Source organism: Alternaria atra (assembly GCF_907166805.1).
Source record: "Alternaria atra isolate CS162 genome assembly, contig: 32, whole genome shotgun sequence".
Classification (NCBI taxonomy): domain Eukaryota; kingdom Fungi; phylum Ascomycota; class Dothideomycetes; order Pleosporales; family Pleosporaceae; genus Alternaria; species Alternaria atra.
Window position 1 is genome coordinate 530,672 of NW_025091331.1, and position 24,698 is coordinate 555,369.

A 24,698-nucleotide genomic window follows, 5' to 3' on the forward strand; every position below is an offset into this window, starting at 1 on the left:
GTTGACAAATGTCGATCTCCCATCAGCCCTGGGGTTGAAACGGTCCCACCTTCTGCAGTCGTATATCTCAGGGACGTCATGCCTGATGTGGGCATGTAAAGAGAACACTCGAGCCTCCCCGCTTATTGTCGGTGTGATCAACAATTGACGATAATTTCAGGCCGGTTTTATTAGCCATTTTGCGTGCGCAAAGCCTGGGAAACGTATACGTAATCGGCACATGCTTAGTCACTTCTCGGCACGCGGCAGAATTCTTTATGCGCGATATGCGAACAGCCTCGCCATCGATACGAGGAATAGACGCAGGACGCACTCGCCACAAGGACGACTAACATTGTCAACCATCAATAGCAACCAATCTCTCTAGACTGCCTGCTAATATGTTCATCGAGGGCTCAATATGTAACCTTAGAATCTTTTGTCATTGCGCATGAGGCGAGCTCCTGCAGACGCACAACCGCACAATACATGACTGCGAAAAGCTTACCAGGCCGGTGGTCTTGACTAAGGCCAAGCCTGAAGGATCGAACGAACCACAGCGGCGACGTTGGATGATCTTTGCAGTGAACGGCACAGGAACGTGCTGGGCTGGTATGCTTGGCCCACCTAAACAATACGTCACGGCGCGGCTTGAGAGCCGCTACCTTGGCGCACCTCACCAACGACTCCACACCATCTGTCCGTTCCAAAAGTTTTTTTTGACAGGGGCGGCGCCGGGGAGAACTGGAGTATATGAGGGGCCATGGTTCTACTCCAGGACCAAGCTCGTGCAACTCTTGTCATCTGAATTCACTGCGACTTTGCTGTCGCGGAAGCTTGCCATACTCAAATACACAAGCCTTTCCAAGCCTCACAAGCCTTTAGCATCCTGCTTAGGTGAAGACGCCGTGACGGTTTCAACACACGACCAAGCCACCAGATTACATCGACATCGACGAATCGCCGACCCTGCACAGGATTACCCCAATCGCGACTACCCCGTTACCACGCCCTACCACTACCATAGCGCCAACCCCAAGCATCCAAAGTACCAACCAAGGTTCCAGCAATAATAGTCATCAGGCTCAAGCGCAAAGACTAAAAGAACCCCAAGCAACAACTCCTCCATCGCGCTACCATCACCAACATTACCCCAAGATGGTTCGCACTGTGTTTGTGAATCCCTTCAAGTCTCACCACGTCGACGAATTTCCAGGCGTCCTCGTGCCTCTTGATGATTCGACCCATCGCGCTTCTATAGTCTCCACCCACCCACGCGCCTCCCTCGATACGTCAGAGAAAGCGACAAAAGACGAAGAGCCCAACGACCTTAGGCGACCTGACAGTAGTACATCTAGTGGTGTTATTAACCATGGCATGACGATTGCAGCATTAAAGGCAGAGATTGAAGCAGATGTTGCCGCCTCAGATACCGACACGCCATATGACCGTACGTCGTGTGGCTTTTCATAGAATCGTCAAGTACATTGAAAGAGCTGTACTGATCCTGACCAGGCAAATCCAAGGTTATCAACAAAGCTTTGCAGGATATGGGCATGGGCCGCTACCAGTGGCAGCTTTTCGCTCTATGCGGTGGCGGTTGGATGGCTGACAACTTGTGGCTGCAGGTGCGCATACCTAGCCCCTCAACTGCTAGCAGGACTTACCATTCTCTAGGGTGTCGCCCTTACACTACCGCAACTGAGTGCTGAGTTTGGTGTCAGCGAGACGGAAGTCAGATACACTACGTTATCGCTCTTCCTCGGTCTCTGCATCGGCGCATCCTTCTGGGGTACTGCATCCGATATCGTCGGTCGTCGTCTCGCTTTCAACTTCACCCTTTTCCTCGCCGGTGTCTTCGGTCTTGCATCAGGAGGCGCCCCCAACTGGATTGGCACATGTGCACTCTACGCATGCATCGGTCTCGGTGTTGGTGGAAACCTTCCCGTCGATGGCGCCTTGTTCCTGGAGTTCCTGCCTCAAACATCAGGAAATCTCTTGACGCTGCTCTCCGTCTTCTGGCCCGTTGGTAACTTGATTGCATCGCTCTGTAAGTTGAAATTGTACATTCTACGCCTTTTTATCTTTGCTAACGAGTTTCAGTGGCTTGGGCTTTCATTCCCAACTTCTCGTGCCCTTCCGATACTCCCATTGGACAGTGCAGTATGGCTCACAACTGGGGCTGGCGATACCTCATTTTGACTCTAGGTGCGATCACGTTCTTCATGTTCGTTTGCCGATTCTTCCTTTTCCATCTCTACGAGTCACCCAAGTTTCTGCTGTCTCGCGGTCGCCAGGCTGAGGCCGTCGCCACCGTTTACGGTATTGCGCACTACAACAAGACCCACACCTGGCTTACCGAAGACATTCTAAACCAAATCGGCGGCGATCAAGAAGTCACCGGAGAAGACATCAAGCTCAGCGTTTTCGAAATCGTCAAGCGCTCCCTCAGCCGTTTCTCGATGAAGCGCTTCAGGACTCTGTTCCAGGATAAGAAGATTGGTCTCACCACCGCTCTGCTTTGGTTCCAATGGACAACTATCGGTATGGCTTACCCGCTCTTCAACGCTTTCCTCCCACAGTACCTCGCCAACTCGGGTGGTGATGTTCAAAACGACACCAGCACTGTGTACCGTAACTACGCCATCACTGCCATCGTCGGTGTTCCCGGATCAATCATCGCCTGCTACACTGTCGACATCAAGCATGTCGGCCGCAAAGGTACTATGGCCATCGCTACCGTCATCACCGGTGTCTTTGTCTTCCTCTTCACCATCTCGTCCGACTCTGACTTCCAGCTCGCTTTCACTTGTCTCGAGGCTTTCTTCCAGAACATCATGTATGGTGTTCTGTATGCGTACACCCCCGAAGTCTTCCCAGCGCCCATTCGTGGTACCGGCACGGGCATGTCTAGTTTCTTGAACCGAGTTGCTGGACTGTGCGCGCCAATCGTTGCCATTCAGGCTGGTGGAAGTAACCCCAAGGCGCCAATCTACGCTAGTGGTGGATTGTTCATTGCGGCGTTCTTCAGTATGTTGATTCTGCCTATCGAGACGAGAGGCAAGCAGACTTTGTAGATGGTACGCATTGGGTGCTTGACGGCAAGGCCGCATAGCGTATTTGGATAAATGTATCTACGACGAAGAAATGTCAACGTTAAATTTCATGTTTGAGCTTCCGTCGCATGCGTGTGAATCTGTGCACACGTTCTTTCAAACACGTGTAATGATTTATCACCACCTTTCTACTGCAGTTGCAGATGTACAAAGCAATCCTCAATCCCCTCAAAGTCTAGCCCTTGTCTCACCAAGTTTCAACTTCCAGCCCTTCAGCCAAACCTCGACCTGCTTCGCTGTAATATTCTCAACCTTGGGCAACATCTCCAGCGCATTCTTATTGTGAAAGACCATGGCCTCTTGTTCCCTTCCCTCACCAGCTGCCGCCATAAAGCCATGCATCTTGAACGTCTTAGGGTCGAGCATGCCAAGCCACTGCGGAAGCGTAACTTCCTCGACCGCCAAACCATACCTTTCAGTCAAGACCTTGTACAGAAGAGCCCAAGGTGCAGGATTGGGATACATCATATTATACACCTTCACAACGTCGTTGTTACTCGGCTGCGTTAGTGTAATGTTGGTGATGCCCTCTGCGAGCGAATCGACGGGGATCCAGTCAGTAGCGTTCATGTGTACAGACCAGCAACCAAGTTGTTGACTCGTCTTGAACGTGACGTATAACCAGCCTTGGGTTGGCCAGCCTGGCGAACCAGCAGTTGCAGATGATGGACCGCTGATTTGGCCTGCACGTACGATTCTAACACGCACAGCAGAGTCTAGGTTCGCGCGGGCGAGGAGTTGCTCGGCGATACATTTACTCTGTCCGTATCCGCTGTCTGCGGCGCTGGCATCTTCCCAAGCGGGCTCTTCTGGTATGAGTGGTTGTTCGGGGTGGCGGCTTGGCCAGTTCATGATGGAGCAATTTGATGAGATGAACGTTATGCGTGGCTTCTTGGGACTGGCGGTACATGCCTTGATGATGTTGCGTACAGCGTTGAGGAGTGGCTCGAACTTTGTGAGAGGCATGGCCCAGTTTGCATTCCAGGCGTTGAAGACGATTTCGTCGACTTCGGTTGTAAAATGCTTGTACTGTTTGTCATTCAGTCCAAGGTTTGATTGCGTGATGTCGGTTGTGGTAAACTGGAGGCAATTACGAGTGGTGAGACTGTTGCTACTGATTTGTTGCAAAGCTGATATTGTGCGCTGTTCTCCGTCTTTACTCCTGTTGAGGCAAAAGATCTTGGCGTGAGCGTGTTTCTGGAGCAAAGACGCTGTGATATAAGGTCCCAGAAATCCCGTGGATCCAATAATAGCAATTATCTTCGGCTCGGTCATTGTGCTGTTGTTCAATTGGAAAGCAATCTTCAAGTCGGATTGTAGTAGGAGCAGCTCTCAGTTCACTATTCAATGACTTGACAAATGCTGATGTGAAGGGTAAGCTTGAAGCACGAAATGACCGGTCGGAATGTTTGCATCTTATATTCCAATAACGATCAGGAATCCGCGGTTACAGCTCACAAGGTAGCATGAATTTGCCGACTGCTACCCTTTGGGACTGTCAAAGGGATGTCCTGCAAACCCCGACGGAAGGATCAACCTACGCAGCCTCCAATGAAGTGGAAGTACACTATACACTCGCTGTTTACTATTGGTGTTCCTCGGTAACCATTGACACTCAAATATGTGCGAGTCGCTCACGAAGGGTAAGAGGCGCCACCATGGCTGATGATGTGCTGTCACGTTGCATATACTGTAGCATTGTATCTACTCGTGTCGGGAGATCCCGCAGTCTTGAACCTATGTGTCGCAGGACGTGGTAGCTTTCAGCTTGCGAAGAACTCGGCTGAAGGGTTCAGTCACTAATGTTGAAAGGACGGCAGCCAGGCAGCCATCACAGCGCCTAGAACTCGCTCGATCACATCCTGTGTGGGATGGGACGCATATCCCGCGGATTAGAAATGATGTTGCAGCTGTTGATGAAGGGATAGAATCGCTTTTTTCTTATGACAAGGAGATTGAATGGAGATAACGCCATAGGCTAGAAAGGTGTTGGGAGAGTTCGATGGAAAAATGTTGCAGCACCCATCTCTCAACAACAGCGGGTGGGCTGTCATTACCCGATACAGTACGGTTCGGAGACGTGTTTTGGTATAGGGTGCGCAAGGGTGACCCAAACTTATGCGGAGAAGCGGGAGGCTGGTTGTGTCTCTTTGTTCTGATGGTGTAGCGACGGGAGATGGAAAGACGAGATGGTCGAGGGGTGGCCGAAGCGGGCTCCACAATTGCAACCGCAGCATGCCTCAACTCCTTACTCTCTATCACACATGCCACTGTCGACGCCCACCACAACAATTGCCTCTTTGCCTGGAGATTGTTCGAATTGCTTGTTTTGGAAGTCCATGGCGAGTCAGCATAAGATGGCACTGCCGCGCGAATGTGGCCAGGGTCTTTCCCCGCATCTGTCTGCCGAGGCTTCAACACCATGGAGTTTGGCATCTTGAACTCGGAAAGCAACGTGCATCTTTTTGATATTGTTATAGCTGACTGCACAGATTCTCTCGAATTGTCTTCGAACCTGAAGGTCGTCTCGCATCCCCATCAACATCGTAATCACAATCCCTAAATCCACTATAGCAATGGCATTAGGAGAATATACCAACCTACGCGTCGACCGCTACGACCAAGTCTTTGTCATCACCCTCGCGAAAGCACCCGAGAACCGCATAAACGTCAAGTTCGCACAAGAGATAATACGTGCGCTACGCGACATTGAGCAAGAACTGGGCCCAGACTCAGAAGGATGCGTGATAACAAAGGGGAATGACGAGAAGTTCTGGTGCACAGGTCTCGAGCTAGATGAGAGCGATACAAACCCATTTGCGAATAGCGATGGTTTCTTCCCATTACTAGCGACCTTGCTCGACTACCCTTTCCCCACTATCGCGTTGCTGACGGGCCATACGTTCGGTGGGGCTTGTCCCTTTGCTCTCGCGCATGATTATCGTATCATGAACGCGTCGCGCGGGTTCTTTTCTATGCCGCCTGTCAACCTCGGTCTGCACTTTCCTGGAATCGGCTTTCTCCCTCGACTCAAGCTCCGACCACAAGTTGCGCGGAAGATGCTGCTCGAAGCGCATCGCTGGACAGGCAGAGAGGCATACGAAGATGGCATCGTGGATGATATTGCAGAGCCCAAAGAGATGCTCGAGGCCGCGCTCAAGAAAGCGAGGGAAGTGCAGGGCAGGGCGAAGATGGGTGTATACAGTGTTCTCAGAAATGAGCTCTGGGGTGAGGCGGCTGAGAAGATTAGAGGTATCTGCTATGTGCATGGTAGGAGGGTGACCGCACCCGCAAAGGCAAAGATCTAAATCTCTCGTCTATTACGTCTCCAGCCGGAAGTACATAAGTTTAAAGCTAGGCGAGCGACGGCCATCGCGTCAAAATGTGATGTTTAATCAGCATAATACCTTAATTGGTTCTGTGACGGTGTTAAGATAGAGGGGAGGACTGCGCTGAATTGACTATCTGAGGTGGGCTAAGCTACATATATCGATGACCGTACATGAGCTATCCTAACTCGTACTAGAGTTGATCTGGGCAAGGCCCAAACCGTTACAGGTTCGCTGACTGTTTTGGGGCTGTCTCCTTGACGTGTTGTTGCCCAGGTGCGGTCCTACCTCACCTCGCCAGAAAAGACTGTGTGTTATCGCATCGCCACTTCATCTTGCTTTATCTCACACCCGGACACATCCTTCTCTCATGTTACGCCAGTCGTCTATCTCTATATCGGAACAATCGCGCAGACCAGGACAATAGTAATGACGAGCGAGACCACACTCACCATCTTAAATTGCGCCACGATACACTTTGGCAGCCGCGATCATCTCTTCGGTGATCGGACCGAGAAAAGGCGTCTACCAGGCTATCAGCAAGCCCCAAATATACGTGTATATAAGTGCGCTGATGTTTCCATCAAATTCATCTATTTGTTCGGACAATCCAAGGCTAAAGTCATCGCTTCATCTATCAAGCCCTGTCGCTCTCCATCCTGGTTAACTTATCGCCAACATACTCAATACCGCAACACGCCATCGTGAGCTCATCAAACTATCCATTGTATGGGGACAATCTATTTCAGGGGGTGGCATTATATCGCACGCGGTGGTTCGCAAGGTCTGAGTTGGGTGCGCCTCGTCCTTCCTGGCTTGACTTGAGGCTGAAAACACGGAACCCAGGACTCGGGTGACTGATCGTCTACGCCACTTCAGGAAAAATTATAGGAGTAAGTCATCGTTCAGAATCAGAAGTACCATTGAGGCGTACAATTCTGCCGCAAGTGGAATACAACAACAATATACTGCTAATGTGGAAGTGGACCCCACGCTCAACAGAAAGTACTGCCGTTCGCAGCACCGACCATCTCTAGTACTCCACGTTTCCATCGCATGAGCGGATGTTGATACTACACCCAACCGAAGTATGATCATCGTATGATATGCATTGCGCCTCATGGTATTGGACGAGAGAAGCTGTGTTACAGATCTACCAAGCGCGTCATGGCTATACGGTCTCCATTTGATATTGATTGCACAGGTAAGCACTTCATGTCATATCCCACCACCTGGGTAGGGCGACAGGTGTCTTTGATAAGATTGTAGATTCTACAACAGAAGGACGTGAAGTTCTAACGAGGCTTCATTATTCCGCCTACCATGAGGACAGTCAATTTAGCATTAGGACTTGCGACTGTTGTCGATATAGGTATGCGATATCATATTATCACCATTCTGTATTGTTGACACTCTTGCAGCATATGGCCAGACTACCGGGCGCTATTGCGATGGAGAAACTTCAATATGCTATTCGGGATGGACTGGTACCAATGGCATCACGTTCGGCATCGCTTTACCTAAGTCGGGAGCTGCACCTTTCGATACAGTCTTGCAAATCGTGTCACCTGTCAAGAATGGATGGGTAGGGTTTAGCTGGGGAGGGACGATGCCATATGTCCCACTCACAGTCGGATGGATGAATAGTGGATCGAACACGTCCATCTACAGTTCGAGAATGGCTTTCGGCTTGAGTCTACCACAGCCGTATGCTGATGCTGATTACTCGTACATCAAAGGAACCGGGTACAACGCGACTCACTGGACTTTGACTGTACGGTGTAAGGGCTGCTCACAATGGCATGATGTAGACGGAAACTTGGTTTCGATTGACGCGAATGCATCTGCGCAAAAATTCGCCTACGGCTTGTCAAGCAAATTGCCCGCTCAACCGGCGAACAACAGGTCTACCTTCAACGTGCATAGCTCGTTTGGCAACTACAAAATCGATCTCAAGCAAGGTCAAAACGCAGACTTTGACAAGCTAGTCACCGCAAATCTCGTCCATGATACTCCACCAATATCAAGCAGCGCCCTAGTATCCACCTCAACTATCAGCGTACGGCCAACGACTATGAGTACCAGTACAGTTTCTGTGACTTTACCGGTACCAACAACAACTGAAATACCCTTGTCCTGTCCTGACGTTAGCAAACTTGCATTTCCAATAAACACCGCGAAAGGATGGAAGGCTACAAAGGTTGCAGGAGGACTGACCCAGCCGAGAGGACTCATCTTTGACACTTTGGGTAATCTTCTCGTCGTGCAAAATGGTATGGGAATCACGGCTCACAAAGTTACGTCAAACGGCTGCCTCAGTTCGTCCAAGACCATCATCTCTCAGCGGAATCTCAACCATGGTATTGCGCTTAGTCACGATGGAAAGACGCTATACGCTAGCTCTGCGACCTCGGTGTTTTCATGGACATACGACGCAGCTACCCTGAGTGTATCGGAGAACTCGACAACAGTCTTGACTGGCATGGACAGTAGAGGGCATGTTACACGAACGCTTTCAATTCCACCAAAGTACCCGCATCTCCTCATCGTATCTCATGGATCAAACGACAACTTCGACTACGGCTCGGCGGATATGAAGACTGGTCGATCATGCATCAAGGTATTCGATACCACGGCAGTTCCTACAGATGGCTACGACTACCCAACCGGTGGCTATCAGATGGGTTACGGACTTCGTAATGAAGTCGGCCTAGCATTCGATGCTGATGGCATGCTCTGGGGTGTCGAGAACTCTTCCGATGAGCTTCATCGTATTATCAACGGGGTATCTGTGGACATCCACACGGACAACCCAGCTGATGAGATCAATTACCTTGGAGACCCATCTAAAGAGAATACGAATTGGTATGGGTACCCGACCTGTTACACCGTCTTCAACCCAGACTCGATTACAGACAAAAAGTTCGCAATAGGCGATCAGTTCGTTTTGGAGCCCAACGCAACCTTCTCAGATGATACGTGTAAAACGAATAGTATACCGCCTCGTCTCGCTCTTCCAGCCCATTCTGCACCTCTCGACGCGACTTTTGACCGCAACTACACGAGTATGTATATCACCATCCACGGATCATGGAACCGCAGTCCTTCAGTTGGATATAAGATTATCGAGGTTCCGTTTGCAAAGGGAGCGAGTGGCTTCGGACCAAAGGCGGCATTAAACAGTACGCAGGCTTGGACTGATATCTTCTGGAACCCCGATGTGGATCATTGTTCAACTACACAGTGCTTCAGACCCGTGAGTATTGCGCAGGATAGATATGGGAGGATGTATATTACTAGTGATAGTGGTGAAGAAGGAGAGATGATTATCCTGGGGAAGGAGTAAATGCGAGGTATATGTAGATTGAGGGTGGCATTTCTGTCGCAATTCCCCGCTCGGATTTGGCAATTATAGATACTAGGATGGGTTGAGGTTGGGATTCCTTAACATCGTAGACGCGTTCTCATCACGATTAGATTTGATCATCTGCCACGCCTGTCAGCCTATGGGAGCTTTTGCTACGCAGCATGTCCGCCTGCCTCGGTTCGCTGTGCGACCTGCGCTTGGTGTTGTCTGGTGTCTCATGATATTCCTGAGATGTTTGAATACTATTACCTCTATTGTGCCGAGGTACTAGGCTTTCGGAAGTCTTCGGATTCCGAACATCAGGGATCTGTAGTACAGTTGCATACTTGTGTAAACTAATCACTCCGATAACGTGGGAAGAGTTAGCTATTGATCATGATCTGCGGGGTACATGTGACAAGGCCTCTCAAAATCAAGTCTACATACACACAGAAAGAAATAACCTTTCTTGACAGTAGTCTCCTGGAAGAAGTTAATGGAGCGGGCCCGACCTCTTGCAGCATAGTCACATTACCGATTGTGGTAAGGTGTGCGCATCACACACACAAAAAAGCAACTAAATATTTGCCTCGGCAAAAATAGTCGGTGACGTATCTACCGCTTCGCCAACACTGACGGTGCAAACGACACCCCAATCGGACGGCGGTGCAAGACGGCCGTGAATGATTAGAAAATGGGCCAAAATGTTAGCGGTGGGGTAGTGCGCGCAAGCTGTGGCGTCGCACGGTGGGGGTGGAGACGCCTCGGAGGTTGAGTAAGTTTGGTACAAAGGCTCGACCTGCACCGGCTCCCCTTTGCGTTTCCCTATCAGCCTCACCACTGACTAGATACTAGAATTCTTACATTTTGTTGGGGTTTCAACAAATTCTCTTCTAGTCTCGACTGAGCAAACCCTCTATAACCACTCAATCTCACCCGCCAGCTCCACCTGCTTCCCACGCCGCGTACCTGCGCCGGCATCCCGTCCCCACAGTAAGCACTGTCAGCACCATTGGCGCACCATGATCGACTCGTACTTCGACGTCTTGATAATCGGCAGCGGCCTCAGCGGCATCAACTCCGCCTATCGCATCCAAGAATCGCTTCCCAATGCCAAATTCGCTGTCCTCGAAGCGCGTCACGAACTCGGTGGAACATGGTCGCAGTTCAGATATCCCGGTGTTCGATCAGACTCTGATCTGCATACCCTGGGCTTCAACTTCTACCCGTGGAGGGCGAAGAACCCGATCGCGAGGGGAGAGGCAATCATGAGCTATCTGCAGGAAACGGCACATGAGTTTGATCTGGACAAGAAGATTCGGTATAGACACAAGGTTATGAAGGCGGATTGGAGGAGTGAGGAACAGCGCTGGAGGCTGGAAGTGGAAGTGAATAACGAGGTTGGAAGAGAGCCACGGAGAGTGGTGTACTGGACTAAGTGGCTGATCACGGGCACCGGATACTACAACTACGACGAGCCGTTGAACGCAAATATCCCGGGAATTGACAAGTTCCAGGGTAAGATTGTGCACCCACAGTTCTGGCCTGAGGATCTGAACTACAAGGGCAAAAAGATGGTTGTTGTGGGCAGTGGCGCGACGACGATTACGCTGCTTCCTGCGCTGGTGGATGGTGGTGTGGGTAGTGTGACACAGTTACAGAGGAGTCCCTCGTATATTATGAGCCTTCCCCAAGAAGACCAAGCATGGTTCGAGAAATGGGCACCAGAGTGGTTCACCCTTCGGTACAAACGTACGTTCACAATCCTTACTACTATCCTATCTGTTACTTACTAACACATTCGATTAGGCTTCATGTTCACCCTCATTCCCATACTCCTCTACAAGTTCTGCATCTGGTTCCCCAAACTCGCACAATCCTTCCTCGTCAAGAAAGCCGCCGCGCAGCTTCCCCCCGATTTCCCCGTCGACCCTCACTTCAAGCCTGGCTACAACCCCTGGCAACAACGCATGTGTCTCTGTCCCGATGGCGACTACTTCAAGGCCTTCAGCTCAGGCAAAGCGCATATCGTCACGGATACCATCAAGAGCGTTGTCTCAGACGGCATTGAACTCAGCAGCGGGCAGAAGCTAGACGCAGACATCATCGTTACAGCCACAGGTCTCAACATGCGTTTCCTCGGTGGCATCGACGTCAGTGTCGACGGCAAGAAAGTCGACGTGGCATCTCAGTACATGTGGCGCAACTCCATGCTCACTTCTCTCCCTAATCTTGGCAACATCATCGGATACTGGAACGCGTCATGGACACTGGGCTCTGATACTGCATCTCGTCTTTTCGTCCGCCTCATCAAGCACCAGCAGAAACACGGTTACACAAGTGTAGTGCCGGTGATTGACGCAAAGGATAAGGAGAAGACGGTCAGCGCGAGTCCGCTTAACAGCACGTATGTCACGAATGCGCTGAAGAAGATGCCGAACTGTGCAGATACCGGACCGTGGAAGCCGCGCGACAACTGGTTTTCAGATAACTGGGGAGTCACAAGGGGAAGTTTGGAGGATGGGCTCAAGTGGGAAAAGGTAGCTGTTGAATAGGTACCTAGGCTGAGATGCATGATCTGTTCGTGGTACATGCAGCAAGATTTAATAATCAGTTCTAATTGGTTTGGCTTAATGCCTCGTAATGTCGTTCCACAGCGTGCCAAGAGTGGTATAGAACAATCCATTCATGTCTGCCGCATTAACGTTGTTTGCAATCTTCAGCTGTACATTCTCGTACGTCCGTGTGTGTACCTCTTCTGGGATCCATACAAACCTGGAGCAGATGAAGACCCTTTCGTACGGGCTGATGCATAACCCGCCGGCTTTAGTATCGACGTAAACTCCCACATTCATGTCACTCTCAATCCGCTTGTGGACCAAACTTTCGTGCTTGACGGTTGCGTTAGTATGATGCAGGACTGTCGAATTGTCACATCGAACTACTGAATGACCCTTGGCTCTAAGGCACCGACTATGTCAACGATGCGGATGCAGATACAGGAGAGGAAAGGTTCGAGACAGCAACTAAGGGCGCTGGAAGACTGGTGAAATGTAAGGCAAATGGGGGTGCGTTGGGTGAATGACTGATCGCTTGCTTGGAAAGAACTTGGGAAAACGTCACTGATAGAATACTCGATCACAGCTACCCTGATGATTAGCATGCTGTAATCGCTGTCTAGTTCTTGAAGTGAAGTGTAGAGATATAGGGTAGCAACGCAAGATGTTGGAGAGCATTTATAGTAGAGTAGAGTCATAGCGTTGTCGTCATATTCTCCGACTCCTCACTTTGAAGATGAGCCTACACAGTCACCGAGTTATACTTGAAGAGTCATAATGGCCTATAAAAGGTGTCCTCTATCCACTCTCACTATACCACCAATATTTAAGAATTTGAGAAACCGAACTTCCTAACATAATTGTAACGTTGTCAGATAAAAACAGAGCGAACAGAAAGTTGAAGGAGGACATCATTCATATAGATAAGAGTATTGATAGTACGCTGAATTGTGGTGTGGAGTGGTAAAGGGGTATCACTCAAAGATGCCGATGTCAACCTACGAAAAGCTCCTCGGGGAAGTAGAAAGCGGGTGTGTCGGATGTAAGCCCGAAGAGAAGTCGATAAAAGATGAGCAATTAAATTCGAACACATTGTATCATCTTGGAGACTACAAAGCAAAGTTGGCCATCAACAGCGATATCCATGTGCTGCGGCTCGCAGCAATTAGGGATCTAGGATGAGGTGGTGAATGGTGATGATGCATTCCATGACGAAACCCCCAAAGCGAGTGACTTCTTCCACATGAGTCTTCCTTTTACATGTGCGCGAGCCACTATCACCCAACTCTCTTTCAGAACAACAAAACCATTCCTCTCGCCCATTATTTTTCACGACAAAAACGCGCAGCCACGTAAACTCGCGCGAACATTGCAATACGTAAGCACGAACCACATAGAGTAGGTAAAGCGAACAGGACGTTAGGCCTAGAACGAGTTTAGATCGCATTCCAGACGCTGGAGCTTACCCCTGACTGCATCGCCCCACCAGTTCTGACAATAAATTTTTTTAACCAACAATCCAGCAAGCGCGAATCCTGGCGTTGTTCGTCCTGTTGGTGTGCGGTAAGCTCTCACATTCAAGATATCTTCGTTAAATTTGACCATTGTTTCATCAAACAAATCGGGCTTGTGGTTTAGTGGTATAATACTCCCTTAGCATCGTTCAACAGAACAATGTATGGGAGTGGTCCAGGGTTCGATTCCCTGCAAGTCCATCTTTTTTGCGTTTGTTTGCATCGTCGTCGCTGTCGTGGTTGTAATACTACTGTTTTGGCGGTGTTGGCTGATTTTTCGAGTTTGTCATTTTTAACATTTTTGCAGCCCCTCACAGTAAGCCTGCGTAGAAACGACGCAGCACAGCGCGTCTACATACTAAACTGACACCAGGTAACATCATATCGGTCGTCTTGGAAACTTTGAGATTGCAACGTTTGTTAGCAACTTCTCCCTGTCTTTTCTCCATTCTGCAGGTTGCACATGTCTTGCTAAGGCCTACGCTAAGGCTAAATAAACAGCGCACCGCATATATCGCTACGCAAAGAGAAGTGTTTGTTTCAGGGTTTATGTTATAACACACAGGTGATATCATTTCTCTAAGCCGCAATGGAACGGTGAGCATAGTATAGTTGCGTTGTCCAGCCCGGATCCCCGTCGATCAAGAAGTCGTTCTTCTCTTTCAGTTCATTCACTGATTCTCCCAAGTCTTCATCTCCCACCTCACTCGACCATCGTCCTTTGATCTGTTCCTTGTCATCACCGGTGTCCAAGAAGCACTGTACCCAATCCTTGAACCTCTTGCGCTCCGCTTCCGTGAAGTCAAGTAGCCAATCGACATCGATGATATCTGGTTTGGGAAAGGTCTTGGTTCAGCGCTCGGTGCGAAAGTAGATCGCGTCTCGCAGAAAGTTGAGCCCTTCCTCAATTGCCTTTATGTGTTCCTTTCCACTTCCCCAGCCTGCAATTTGTCTTCCCCGAATATCCGCAACGCGAAGACTCGTTTTCGAGAAAGACAAAACAAAAGTCGTTGAGGAGTGAATCGGTGGTGGTTATCGTATCGTAAGTCTAGTCTAGTGCTTCGCAAAGACGGTGGAAGTTGGCATCAAACTACTAAATGACAACTCACTCCCCCAACTCATTCACGACGACGCAAAAGGATAGACGTAGCAACACTCAGACATCTCATTCTCTATCCAGAAACACCTGGTATCCAAACTCGCCCTCTTGCCCCTCCTCTCACATTCTCAGACACTATATACCTCCACCCACCTGAGGCATAAACCAAAAGAAAAACGCCATGCTATGCAATGTACCCCTAGCAATGCTATCCCATGTTCAAACCGCAGCCAAAGCCAGGCGAGTCATAACGCCTTGTCATAACACCTCATTCGACCCGATGCCACCCATAGCCATGCAGAGAGAAGAAAAAGAAAAGATATACAAAGGAAAACGCTCTACACCATCAGGTATGGGTAAAGTTCAAAGACCAGTCCACCCCCTTCGTCTCCGCACCTGAGTCAAATACCCATCTCCACCAAGCCTTTCTCCCTCTGGTGACCCAGGTAAAGCATTATCAGAAACAGATTTCTAATCCGGCGCAACGCCCTTCCTCGCCGCTGTACTCATCTCTCCCCCACTAGTCTCCCTCCTCCTTCTCACAATCTGCAAACGGGGAAGCGGCGGCGCGTTACTAGTCGTCGGAGTGGGAGTGGGAGTCGGTGTACTATGACCCGGCATCTCATTCTCGCCACCAACGGTACTTTGACGTCGTCTCATGATCGCTTCGCCGAGACGACCAACCCGGGCTTTAGGGAGACGGGAAGACGATTTTGCGTTGTTGTTCGCTTCTATGCGTGCAAGGCTTGTTGCTGCGTCACGGGATGGTGGGCGTGAGGATGTACGGGGACCAGTTGGTGTGCTGTTGTTGGATTGTAGAGCTGCAAAGGAGGTTGAACTGCGTGCTAGAGCGGGTGGTTTTGAGCGTCCGGAGGAAGGAGGGACAGCAGAGGGATCTTCGGCGAGATCCCACATTGCTGTTGATGATTGGGACCTCGTAATGCCACCGCGTCCTGTTGGCGTATTGGACATGGGTGGGAGCATGAATGTAGATTTGAGAGAATTGGGCGTGGGTGGTGTTAGACCCATGCCACTGCCGACCAGTGTAGAGCCGGTGCTAGAGCCGGAACCGTCTCGTCGACCGGCTGACGATGGTGGACGACGAAGATTCATGCCTACGGCTGAAGCACGACTGATGCTTCGCTTGCCGTTTGATCCTTTGCTGATGCCCGAGAGCTCGACTTCGTCGCATGCGCGGACGAGCTCTTCAGCCATCTGGCGTACTAACACGGCAGAATCGTGTTCCATGAGCCAGCTGATACGATCATAGCAGCCGAAAGCGCGTATGAGCCAGCAGCCCTCATCCTTCGCGTCACAGATCGTCCGCAGAATACGGAGAAAGTTGAGACGCGTCACAGCATCCTTGTGTCCCAGCTTCTGTTCGGTGCGATTGAAGATCTCCGGTACTGCGAGAGATGCAGCAATTGGTGGGGATAAACGGACAAGCTTCTGCAGCGGCTCGAGCATGTTCTCAAAGGTCGAGTGCGGTAGATCAGCCGAGGTGTATGCGGAGATGATGGCGACGGTAAAGCTCGATTGCGAGGAGAGGAGGTATTGCTCGACGCGTGCGGTCTCTTCCTGGAGCCTGTATTGGTTAGCATGTTTTGCCTGATAGTTAGAATTGAAGGAACACGTACCACACGAAAATGGCATCCAGGGCTGTCACCGCCCAATTGCGATCGCCTAGTAGCGACACGTAGAATGCCAGACCCTTCGCATCCCACAGCATCTTCCGTGCAACCTTGCCCGAGTTGACCATCTCAAGCAGCACCGGCAATGCGAACTCTTTGAGAGGGCCGCCTTCGCGCACAACTTCCTTCAGTAAAGGGATAATGTCCGACAACGCAGCCTCCTCCTGCCTGCTCTTATTATGCCTACACAGATTGTACATCGTATTGAGGATTTGATTCGAGATCTCGCGGTGGAAGGGTGGTAGTCGAGCTGGATCGGAAGCGGATCGGTGTTGGCTGCGGCTCATGGCGTCTTTTTGCCGAGTTGACTTGAGTAGTTCAATTAGGATGTCGATCGCGTTGGAGTTCTGGAGGGCTTCATGCGTCGAGGAGAGGGAGCTTAGATTCTTAATGAACTTGAGCATGGTGATTTGATGTGGTGGTGACATCTTGCGGAGATCTTTCAATACACCTGTGCCTTGTTAGCTATGGTCGAGACTGACAACCGAGACATGCTCCAACTGCCTTAAGCTTGTGCCAAGTGGATGTAAAGACTCACGCTTCAGAATCATTCGATCCGCTACGAGATCCTTGACATGACTTTCTGCTTGTGAGAAGATGAGGAAAATCTGTACGATCCTGCCCACGATCAGGCGTGCAACCTCTCCATCCTCCTCCACCATGCGATTCAGCACCAAGCTGAGAGGATATAGTACGCTTGATCTTGAGAAGATGCGACAAAAGTCGTTCTTAGGGGTGGGTCCTTGCAATTCGAAAACGCCAAAGACGCCATTGACTCCGATGAGGACCAGATCGCGCTCAGCATCGATGTCTTCTTCTAGGAACTCGACTAGCACATTGATACCACCACAGCCAATAAACATCTGTAGCGTCAGTGTGCTTGTTTGATACATTTGCCGCACAAAAGCTGCAGCCTCTTTTCGGATGTCGCTTGGGAACTTCTTGGAGGCAAAGTAGCAAATGGTCGGGATACCACCTAGGAAAGACAAGCTTTCTTGTGATTCAGAGTCTTCCAAGATGATCAAGTTGATGATTTTCAGAAGAGGCAGTACCACTTCGTTGTGCGGCCTAGTTCCAAGAATCTCCAGTATAGGCAACATGCCATGACTTCGTAGTATGATTGATCGCTTGTCTGGGGACTCGTGTAGCACCTGTAGTAATTGATCTGCAATATCGAGCAGTTCGTCGTCAGGTTGACTAGTCTTCAAGCAACCCACAAGACTTTCTGTCATCTTTGTCAACCGATCGTCCCGATCTCGAGCGACATTGTTCTCCAGGTTGATGTTGTCAAGTCCCTCATCAAGGTTCGCGAATGGATCAAGGTCATCTTCGTCAGCTATGATGAAAGAGTTCGCCATCTTGGATGTGATCATGGCAAGACTACTGTGCTCACTACCACTATCACTTTCGGCTCGGCTGGGATTAGCAAGTTGACTCTTGATATCGCCAAAGACATCAGAGAAATCATCGCTTTCGTTCTCGGCGTACTTTTGGATCTCAATCTGCGACTGCGTTCGTTGCAGCTTTCCCCGTGTGGATGTTGAGCTTGCTGATCTCTGGTGGATGTTGCCGTTCGACTTGACGTCGCGTGTTGACTTGGGCCCTGCTTTCAGATCGCTGGGATGGAACAGCCGTGGAGAGAAAGTGTCAGATGGTGGACTGGAGTTGGTGAGGACTACTTGTCTGGATGATATGGCTGGCGGATGTGCGTATTGCATAGACGCCAATTTGCGCTCAAAGGCACCTTCATCAGCTGGCATGAGGTCGGAGTAATCCTCGACAGTATCCTCGCGGAATAGTTGACTGGGCCGCGCTGGCGCTTTAGGCTTTGGCTTGGGGGACTGCGTTGCCCTTGGTGTACCTCGCAGAAACGCCGTTCTTGGCTGAGCATCATACCTATCCTCGTGCTCTGATATTGAAGCGTTGGAATTTGATCTTGACGACGTATTCGAAGACGAAGCAGACGTCCTAGGCCTACCATTGACCCCTCTCGACCTCTCGATCGCTCTATGACCCGAGGCCTTTGGGAAGCTCTGGAATTGTGCCATATTCATCGGGCTCTTCACAGTAGCCTCCCCATCCCCAAACTCAGGCATCTCCGTGACCGACTCAAAGCTGGCGAAAGCCTTGAGCCTGTCGCTCGAAAACAGACCACCAAAGTTGTCCTGAGGCTTGAGGTGTGGCATCTGCAGGGCGCGGGGCGATATGCTTTCAGCAAAGTCATTATCCCAGTTATCGTCATGCTCTAGTTCCGGCGAGCGGAACGACTCTGCGGTAGGTCTGTGCTTTGGGATGTTGAGATTAACATTGGCCGGGATCTTGCGAGATGAGGCACCCGTACCGTTGGCGGCAGCAGGCGAAGCTTTCTGCAAGCCCGACACGAGACGAGAGCTTCGGCGAAGGGAACTGGGCGACTTTAAGGCCTCGTTCCATTCCTGCACGGACTTGACTGCTTCCTGATATTCGGTAGGTTTTGTGGGTACTGCAGGGACAGTCCGCTTGGCGCTGAGGATCCATGGATGCTTGAGGAGGCGTTTTGCGGAGATGCGGAGCGTGGGATTCTTCTGGAAACACTCCATGAGAAACTCACGCAGCAGCTGCAAGGGTCAGTATCTGGGACATTTGGCAATAGTGTCTGAGGGTTCACTCACCGGAGAGGCACTTCCAGGTATTGGCGGGTGCTCATCGTTGACAATTCTGAAAAGAGCTTGCATGGGCTGCAACTTGTGGTATGGCGGTTTTCCCTCAATCAGCTCGATGACTGTGCATCCCAAACTCCAGATATCTGACGATGTAGTAGCTCCCGAGAGTTCGATAACCTCCGGAGCCATCCAGTAGGGTGTGCCCACGACGCTCGACTGATCCAGACCCGACTGTTTGGTCGCTACACCGAAGTCGGCCAGCTTGACCAGGCCCTCCTTGGTTGTAAGGATGTTTGCACCTTTGATATCCCTGTGTATGACACCCTGTTCGTGGAGGTAGAGTAGGCCGTGGAGGACCTGCGACATGTACAGCGCAACGAGGTTTTCGGGGAACTTTCCAAAGTTCTTGCAGATGCTGTGCAACGATCCGTTCTCGCAGTACCTGGCTGGATTAGCTTTTGCTCTTGGGTGCAACATGTACAGCCACTCACTCCAGGATAATGTATAGACTCTCGGAGCTCCTCACGAAGCCGTGGTACTTGACAATGTTGGGATGGTTTAGGTTCTTGAGCAGGTCAATCTCCATCTCCATGTTCTTGAGGTCGGCGGCGCCCAGGTTCTCGAGGCGGACCTGCTTGATAGCGACCGTCTCGCCCGTGCCCCAGTTGAGCGCCCTATATACGCTGCCAAATGCGCCTTTGCCCAGGCAATCGCCCAGCTGGAAGTCCTTGAGACCCGCCACATCTTGGGCTGCCTTTTGCGCTGTTCCCTCTCTGCTCGGCCGCTGTTCGCGCTCGCGGGCTTGGCCGTTGTGGTTGGACGAGGATGACGACTTCTTCGAGTGGCCGGGCGTGTGGGAGTTGGAGGTTGAGGCTTGCGACGAGCGCGAATTCGAAGCCGCATGCGATGGTCTGGACGGGTGTGAGACCATATCGGCTTTGCTCGTCTGGCCCCGAGCCAGCTAATATTTCCTCGTGTGCTATCCTCGAGTAGGCGCCTAGGCGTCTCCGCGTGTCTTGTCGCAGGGCGGTCGTGAGTGGTCGAAGTCGGACGGCGGCGGTGAAGGGCTTCCTGCGGTGTGCATATCCTCCAACAACAAGCACCCAGAAATCCAGAGGGACGGCAATGTCAACGGGCAGAATCGCAATTGTTGTTGTTGCCCATGCGCGACTCGTATTATGCGTTGGAGGGGCCTGTTACCAGCGCAAAGCAATTATCAGTTGGGGATCCTGGCCGCGAAACACGCTCTAATCAGCCCAGCGAATCCCAGAGTCGCTACCGCCTGCCAGAGGCTGCCGTTATGTCAAGACTCGTCGCCCAACGCTGCCGAGTGGGTTCGGGCATACGGGGAGTGGCTAGGCACCGTTGTCGTCGTCGAGATGAGGGAATGTCTTGTCGCCGTGTACTCGACCTGCACGCAGTAGCGGCCGTTGGGCGCTCGCTTCATGCGCCCTGCCTCAGAGCATCCACTCACCATCGTGCACGCAACTGGTCCAATCCTCGGTCCCAAGTCTTTCACAGTGCATGTAGGCAACGCGACGCGTCTTGTCACATTTTGCTTTTCTCATAAGGAAATCTCGTCACAAAGACGCAACAGGGTCAAAGACTTGCGCGTCTTCACGTGCGCCAGCCCCTTGCATAAGCCACATCCTACCGTGACCTCTCTTGTTAACATATAGCTCGTCAGCACCAGAGGCAGCTTGCGTCACACTTGGCTATCGCTACCACTATCGCACCACTATCGCAATCAAGAACCATGCCTTATCGCGGGGAATGTGGGGAAACGGCTTCCGTCAGCTTGTGGAAACTCTACCGAAGAGGAAATGCCGAAGCGCGAGTCAAGATTAGACATATAGTATGGTGGTATCATTATTTTTGTCATCAAGCTAATTCCAATCATCTCTTCTATATCTCATACACATCAATCTCCTAAGAGCTCACAACATTGAGCACACCACCATCTACCGCAAGAATCTGGCCGTTGACGTACGAGTTCTTGGTGAGGAAGATGACGGCCTGTGCCATCTCCGCGTCGCTTCCCGCCCGTCCATGTGGGACGTGACCCTTCTCTTGGATCTTCTCGTCGGGCAGGTCGCTCTTCTGGTTCTCGTCGCTCTCCTTCGCCGTCATCTCTGATGGGAAGTAACCAGGGGCAATGCTGTTCACGCGAATACGAAGCTGTTGGAACTCGGCCGACATCAGCTTGCTCAGATGCACGGTGCCGCCCTGCAAGAAACACGACGTCAATGAATATCCTTCAATTGAGCAATACATGGCAAACTAACCTTGGCAGCGTTGTAACTGAAGTGGCCTTGTGCATCCTTCATGATTCCCGACATGGAAGAGATGACAATGACAGACGCAGAGAGGTGACCGTGGCTCTCGGTGCCTGCTTGAAGAAGTGGTAGAAGAACGACCGTGGTGAAGTAAACGGCGGTAACATCGGTGTTGTAAGTCTCAGCCCAGCCTTCGAATGTCTCGTTGTCGAAGAGCTTCTTCTTCATATCGGTGGCATTGTCGGCGTCTGGGATACCCTTTTCTCCTGAGATACCGGCTGCCGCAACAAGAAGGTTAATGTACTTCTCCTTCGACGCTAGCTCCTGGTACATGCGCTCCAAGTCGTCTTTCTTGGTAACGTCGCAAGGTGAGAGTGGTATGATTTGACCGCCTTGGTCTGGACTGTGGGATTTTGCTGCAGTCTCGAGGGCTACAAACGATCAGCATAACCATCCGTCTGACTAGAGTTATTCAGAATCCTGCTTACCCTCTTGGCGTCGACCAGTAATGTATACCTTCTAGATGTTAGAGGCCTTCATTCGCGAGAAGTTGGAACTTACTTTTGCGCCGTTTGCAGCAAGTGCCTGGGCAGCCATGAGGCCGATACCAGAGCCGCCTCCAGTCACTACGCACACATAGTCTTTGACTGAGAAAAGCTTCTCGACGTGAAGATCGCCAGTGTTTGCTTTGGGAGGCATTGTACTTGCAGGTCGCCTGTTTTGTGTGTGGTTTGAAAGTGAAAAGTGCGGTTTACTACAAAGATTTGAGAAACTCCGGTTGATTGAAAGTAAAGAAGAAGAGTAAGAAGTTTGTGCAAAAAGCGTAGCAGTTCTGTTGGTGTGATTAGCCTATGACGTACAGCTGTAAACAGCCCACCTATCCCGATTAGGCTTAAACTGTACGCGCTCAAGCCCGCGGACCACACCTGGGCAAGATCTGGTGCGCCGTGCGGCCTCGCGCAAACTGTCTGTCGTTCAGCCTCGAGCTCCAATGTCCGCGCAGTCACTTTTACGACTGTGCCACTACTGGTCTGGCTGATCCCTTCAGCACACTGCATTCTTTTCAGTCATTCTTAGGAATTCTTTTTTTTTCCAATGCCCTGTCACGCGTCGTTGTTTAGCACTGCCACCCTCTGGCGCCTAGTACACGTACAAGAATCTCCAAGAGCTGGAGACTTTTGCTTTGTTTATATTTCGAATACATCGTCACACGTCCATCTATCACTCTAAGACTTTCTGCATACACGACTTGCAAGGCAAGCTCTACCTAGAATGGCAGCCTCCGTGGCGGAACCATTAGTCGATCTCATGGTTGCACAAGGAAAGGCCAGCCAGCTCTGGCCCGAACCTCTGGATACCCCAGGATTTATCCCGCGTCATCTGAAACGCTCTGCGACAGGCCAATTTCCCATATTGGAAGTTATCCAGCGTCTACTATATCGACTCAAGCCAAGCGGCGTCGGCGACCTTGAAAGGATACTTGCCCTCATTGGTCTCTATCAAGCTGTTAGCCCGATATACAAGCATATGAAGGATTTGTTCATATGGGCTTTCACTGTTCAAGTCACAATCCCTGAGACCGATGCAGTAGCTAGAGAGGTTCTGGCATGGATGGGCGCGGAGGTGATACTGAACAGCCACACAAGGAGTGCTATGCTAGTCACAGGAGGCATGCAGGACCCGAACGACGAGTTTCATCGTCGCATGATGGCTGCCCGCAACCCTGGAGCTGCAGCGGACAAGTCTGACGAAGAGGTCCTATGCCTTCCACCGATCGGTACGCGACTATTCTGGGTTGGCTTTCGACCCTTCCTATTCTCTCGTCGGGGTGGATATGGCTACCGAAATACCAGTGGCATAACGGGTAACATGGTTGATGAAAGCGGTCAACTTCAAAACTCTCTTACCATCATGACCTTAGGATGGAGTCTCAAGCCACTTCGGCAGTTTACCAGTCTTTGCCACGACTTCAGGATCAAAAACCTCACGGGTACCACAACGGTGTATTTTGCAGGTGATCGCACGGACCCTTATGGTAACGGTTGGCAGTCAGTTTCCAAGGCCATTCGAAGGCTTGACACCATAGACATGGATGAAGACATCAAGTCAGACCTGGTAAGAGATGCAGAATATTACTACAGCGAGGAGTCACGTTCCTTCTTCGCCGACTGTGGCATCCCATACCGGCGCGGGTATCTCTTCCATGGCCCTCCGGGCACTGGCAAGAGCTCATTCAGTGCTGCTTTAGCGGGCCATCTTAGCTGTGACATCTACCACATTAATCTATCAACCGGTAACATCAGCGATGGAACACTTCACCGCTTGTTCTTGGGTCTTCCACGCAAATGTGTAGTAGTGTTGGAAGATATCGACTCTGCTGGTATCGGTCGCGAACAAGGACCGGACGATGGAACGGAAGCACTTAAACAAGCGGAGTCGGCTTTTGCTGATACTCATAGTCTTACAGGTGCTGTGGGACCACCACCACAACTTAAGCATGGCCGCGCTCTCCGGCGCGGCAACACGGTTACACTAAGTGGCTTGCTAAATGCCATTGATGGAAATGCTTCCCAAGAAGGTAGACTGTTGATCATGACCTCTAACGCACCCGACACCTTGGATGCGGCTCTGACACGTCCCGGTCGCATCGATAAGAAAGTCTACTTTGGGAACATGGACGCCAGTGCTGGCAAGAGCATTTTCAAGCGCCTGATTGGTCGATCTGCTCTAGCTCATGATTCGGCCTTTACCGTGGAGCAGATCGAGCAGTGGGCGACAGACTTTGCCGCTAGAATGCCGAATAACACTTTCTCCCCAGCGCAGGTACAAAACTATCTTCAAGGTTGTCGAGGCGACCCTATCAAAGCTTTAAACGATATTGACGCCTGGATCGCTGAGAACAAACTCGAAACTGAAACATCGGAAGATAGCCATAACACTACTCAGAACGGCATGGCCTCCACCGTTTTGGCCAAGGAGGTCCCGGATGGTAGTGAGTCGAACAAGCCTATCTTCTCTGGTACTATAGATTGAGGGGCGCGTATAGACGGAGTTGGCACTCTCAAAGAATTAACATTGCATTAACGATTGCGTTTTACACTACTGCTCCATATACCCACTTGGAACAGTATGAAGCGCGGTACAAGCG

At 50.8% G+C, this 24,698-nt stretch overlaps 8 protein-coding genes across 8 annotated transcripts; 5 read left to right on the forward strand and 3 right to left on the reverse strand.

Annotated features, from left to right (window-relative positions):
* Window positions 1-1,137: 1,137 nt before the first annotated feature.
* Window positions 1,138-3,056, forward strand: ALTATR162_LOCUS9921 (uncharacterized protein; the record flags this gene model as incomplete). The annotated part of the gene is made up of 4 exons (XM_043317557.1): window positions 1,138-1,429; window positions 1,495-1,607; window positions 1,657-2,029; window positions 2,083-3,056. The coding sequence occupies 4 exons, from the start codon at window positions 1,138-1,140 to the stop codon at window positions 3,054-3,056; spliced, it is 1,752 nt and encodes a 583-aa protein (XP_043173492.1).
* A 207-nt stretch (window positions 3,057-3,263) lies between these two features.
* Window positions 3,264-4,370, reverse strand: ALTATR162_LOCUS9922 (uncharacterized protein; the record flags this gene model as incomplete). Its single annotated transcript, XM_043317558.1, has 1 exon — window positions 3,264-4,370. One exon carries the CDS (start codon window positions 4,368-4,370, stop codon window positions 3,264-3,266), a length of 1,107 nt encoding a protein of 368 aa, XP_043173493.1.
* Window positions 4,371-5,671: 1,301 nt separating this feature from the next.
* ALTATR162_LOCUS9923 (uncharacterized protein) lies at window positions 5,672-6,403 on the forward strand (the record flags this gene model as incomplete). The annotated part of the gene is made up of 1 exon (XM_043317559.1): window positions 5,672-6,403. One exon carries the CDS (start codon window positions 5,672-5,674, stop codon window positions 6,401-6,403), a length of 732 nt encoding a protein of 243 aa, XP_043173494.1.
* A 1,344-nt stretch (window positions 6,404-7,747) lies between these two features.
* ALTATR162_LOCUS9924 (uncharacterized protein) lies at window positions 7,748-9,770 on the forward strand (the record flags this gene model as incomplete). Its single annotated transcript, XM_043317560.1, has 2 exons — window positions 7,748-7,796; window positions 7,846-9,770. The coding sequence occupies 2 exons, from the start codon at window positions 7,748-7,750 to the stop codon at window positions 9,768-9,770; spliced, it is 1,974 nt and encodes a 657-aa protein (XP_043173495.1).
* A 1,022-nt stretch (window positions 9,771-10,792) lies between these two features.
* Window positions 10,793-12,325, forward strand: ALTATR162_LOCUS9925 (uncharacterized protein; the record flags this gene model as incomplete). Its single annotated transcript, XM_043317561.1, has 2 exons — window positions 10,793-11,522; window positions 11,580-12,325. 2 exons carry the CDS (start codon window positions 10,793-10,795, stop codon window positions 12,323-12,325), a joined length of 1,476 nt encoding a protein of 491 aa, XP_043173496.1.
* A 3,087-nt stretch (window positions 12,326-15,412) lies between these two features.
* On the reverse strand, window positions 15,413-20,205 carry ALTATR162_LOCUS9926 (uncharacterized protein; the record flags this gene model as incomplete). Its single annotated transcript, XM_043317562.1, has 5 exons — window positions 15,413-16,526; window positions 16,579-17,083; window positions 17,171-19,229; window positions 19,284-19,716; window positions 19,766-20,205. The coding sequence occupies 5 exons, from the start codon at window positions 20,203-20,205 to the stop codon at window positions 15,413-15,415; spliced, it is 4,551 nt and encodes a 1,516-aa protein (XP_043173497.1).
* Window positions 20,206-21,203: 998 nt separating this feature from the next.
* On the reverse strand, window positions 21,204-22,249 carry ALTATR162_LOCUS9927 (uncharacterized protein; the record flags this gene model as incomplete). The annotated part of the gene is made up of 4 exons (XM_043317563.1): window positions 21,204-21,500; window positions 21,560-21,981; window positions 22,039-22,066; window positions 22,112-22,249. The coding sequence occupies 4 exons, from the start codon at window positions 22,247-22,249 to the stop codon at window positions 21,204-21,206; spliced, it is 885 nt and encodes a 294-aa protein (XP_043173498.1).
* Window positions 22,250-22,822: 573 nt separating this feature from the next.
* Window positions 22,823-24,583, forward strand: ALTATR162_LOCUS9928 (uncharacterized protein; the record flags this gene model as incomplete). Its single annotated transcript, XM_043317564.1, has 1 exon — window positions 22,823-24,583. The coding sequence occupies one exon, from the start codon at window positions 22,823-22,825 to the stop codon at window positions 24,581-24,583; it is 1,761 nt and encodes a 586-aa protein (XP_043173499.1).
* Window positions 24,584-24,698: the final 115 nt, after the last annotated feature.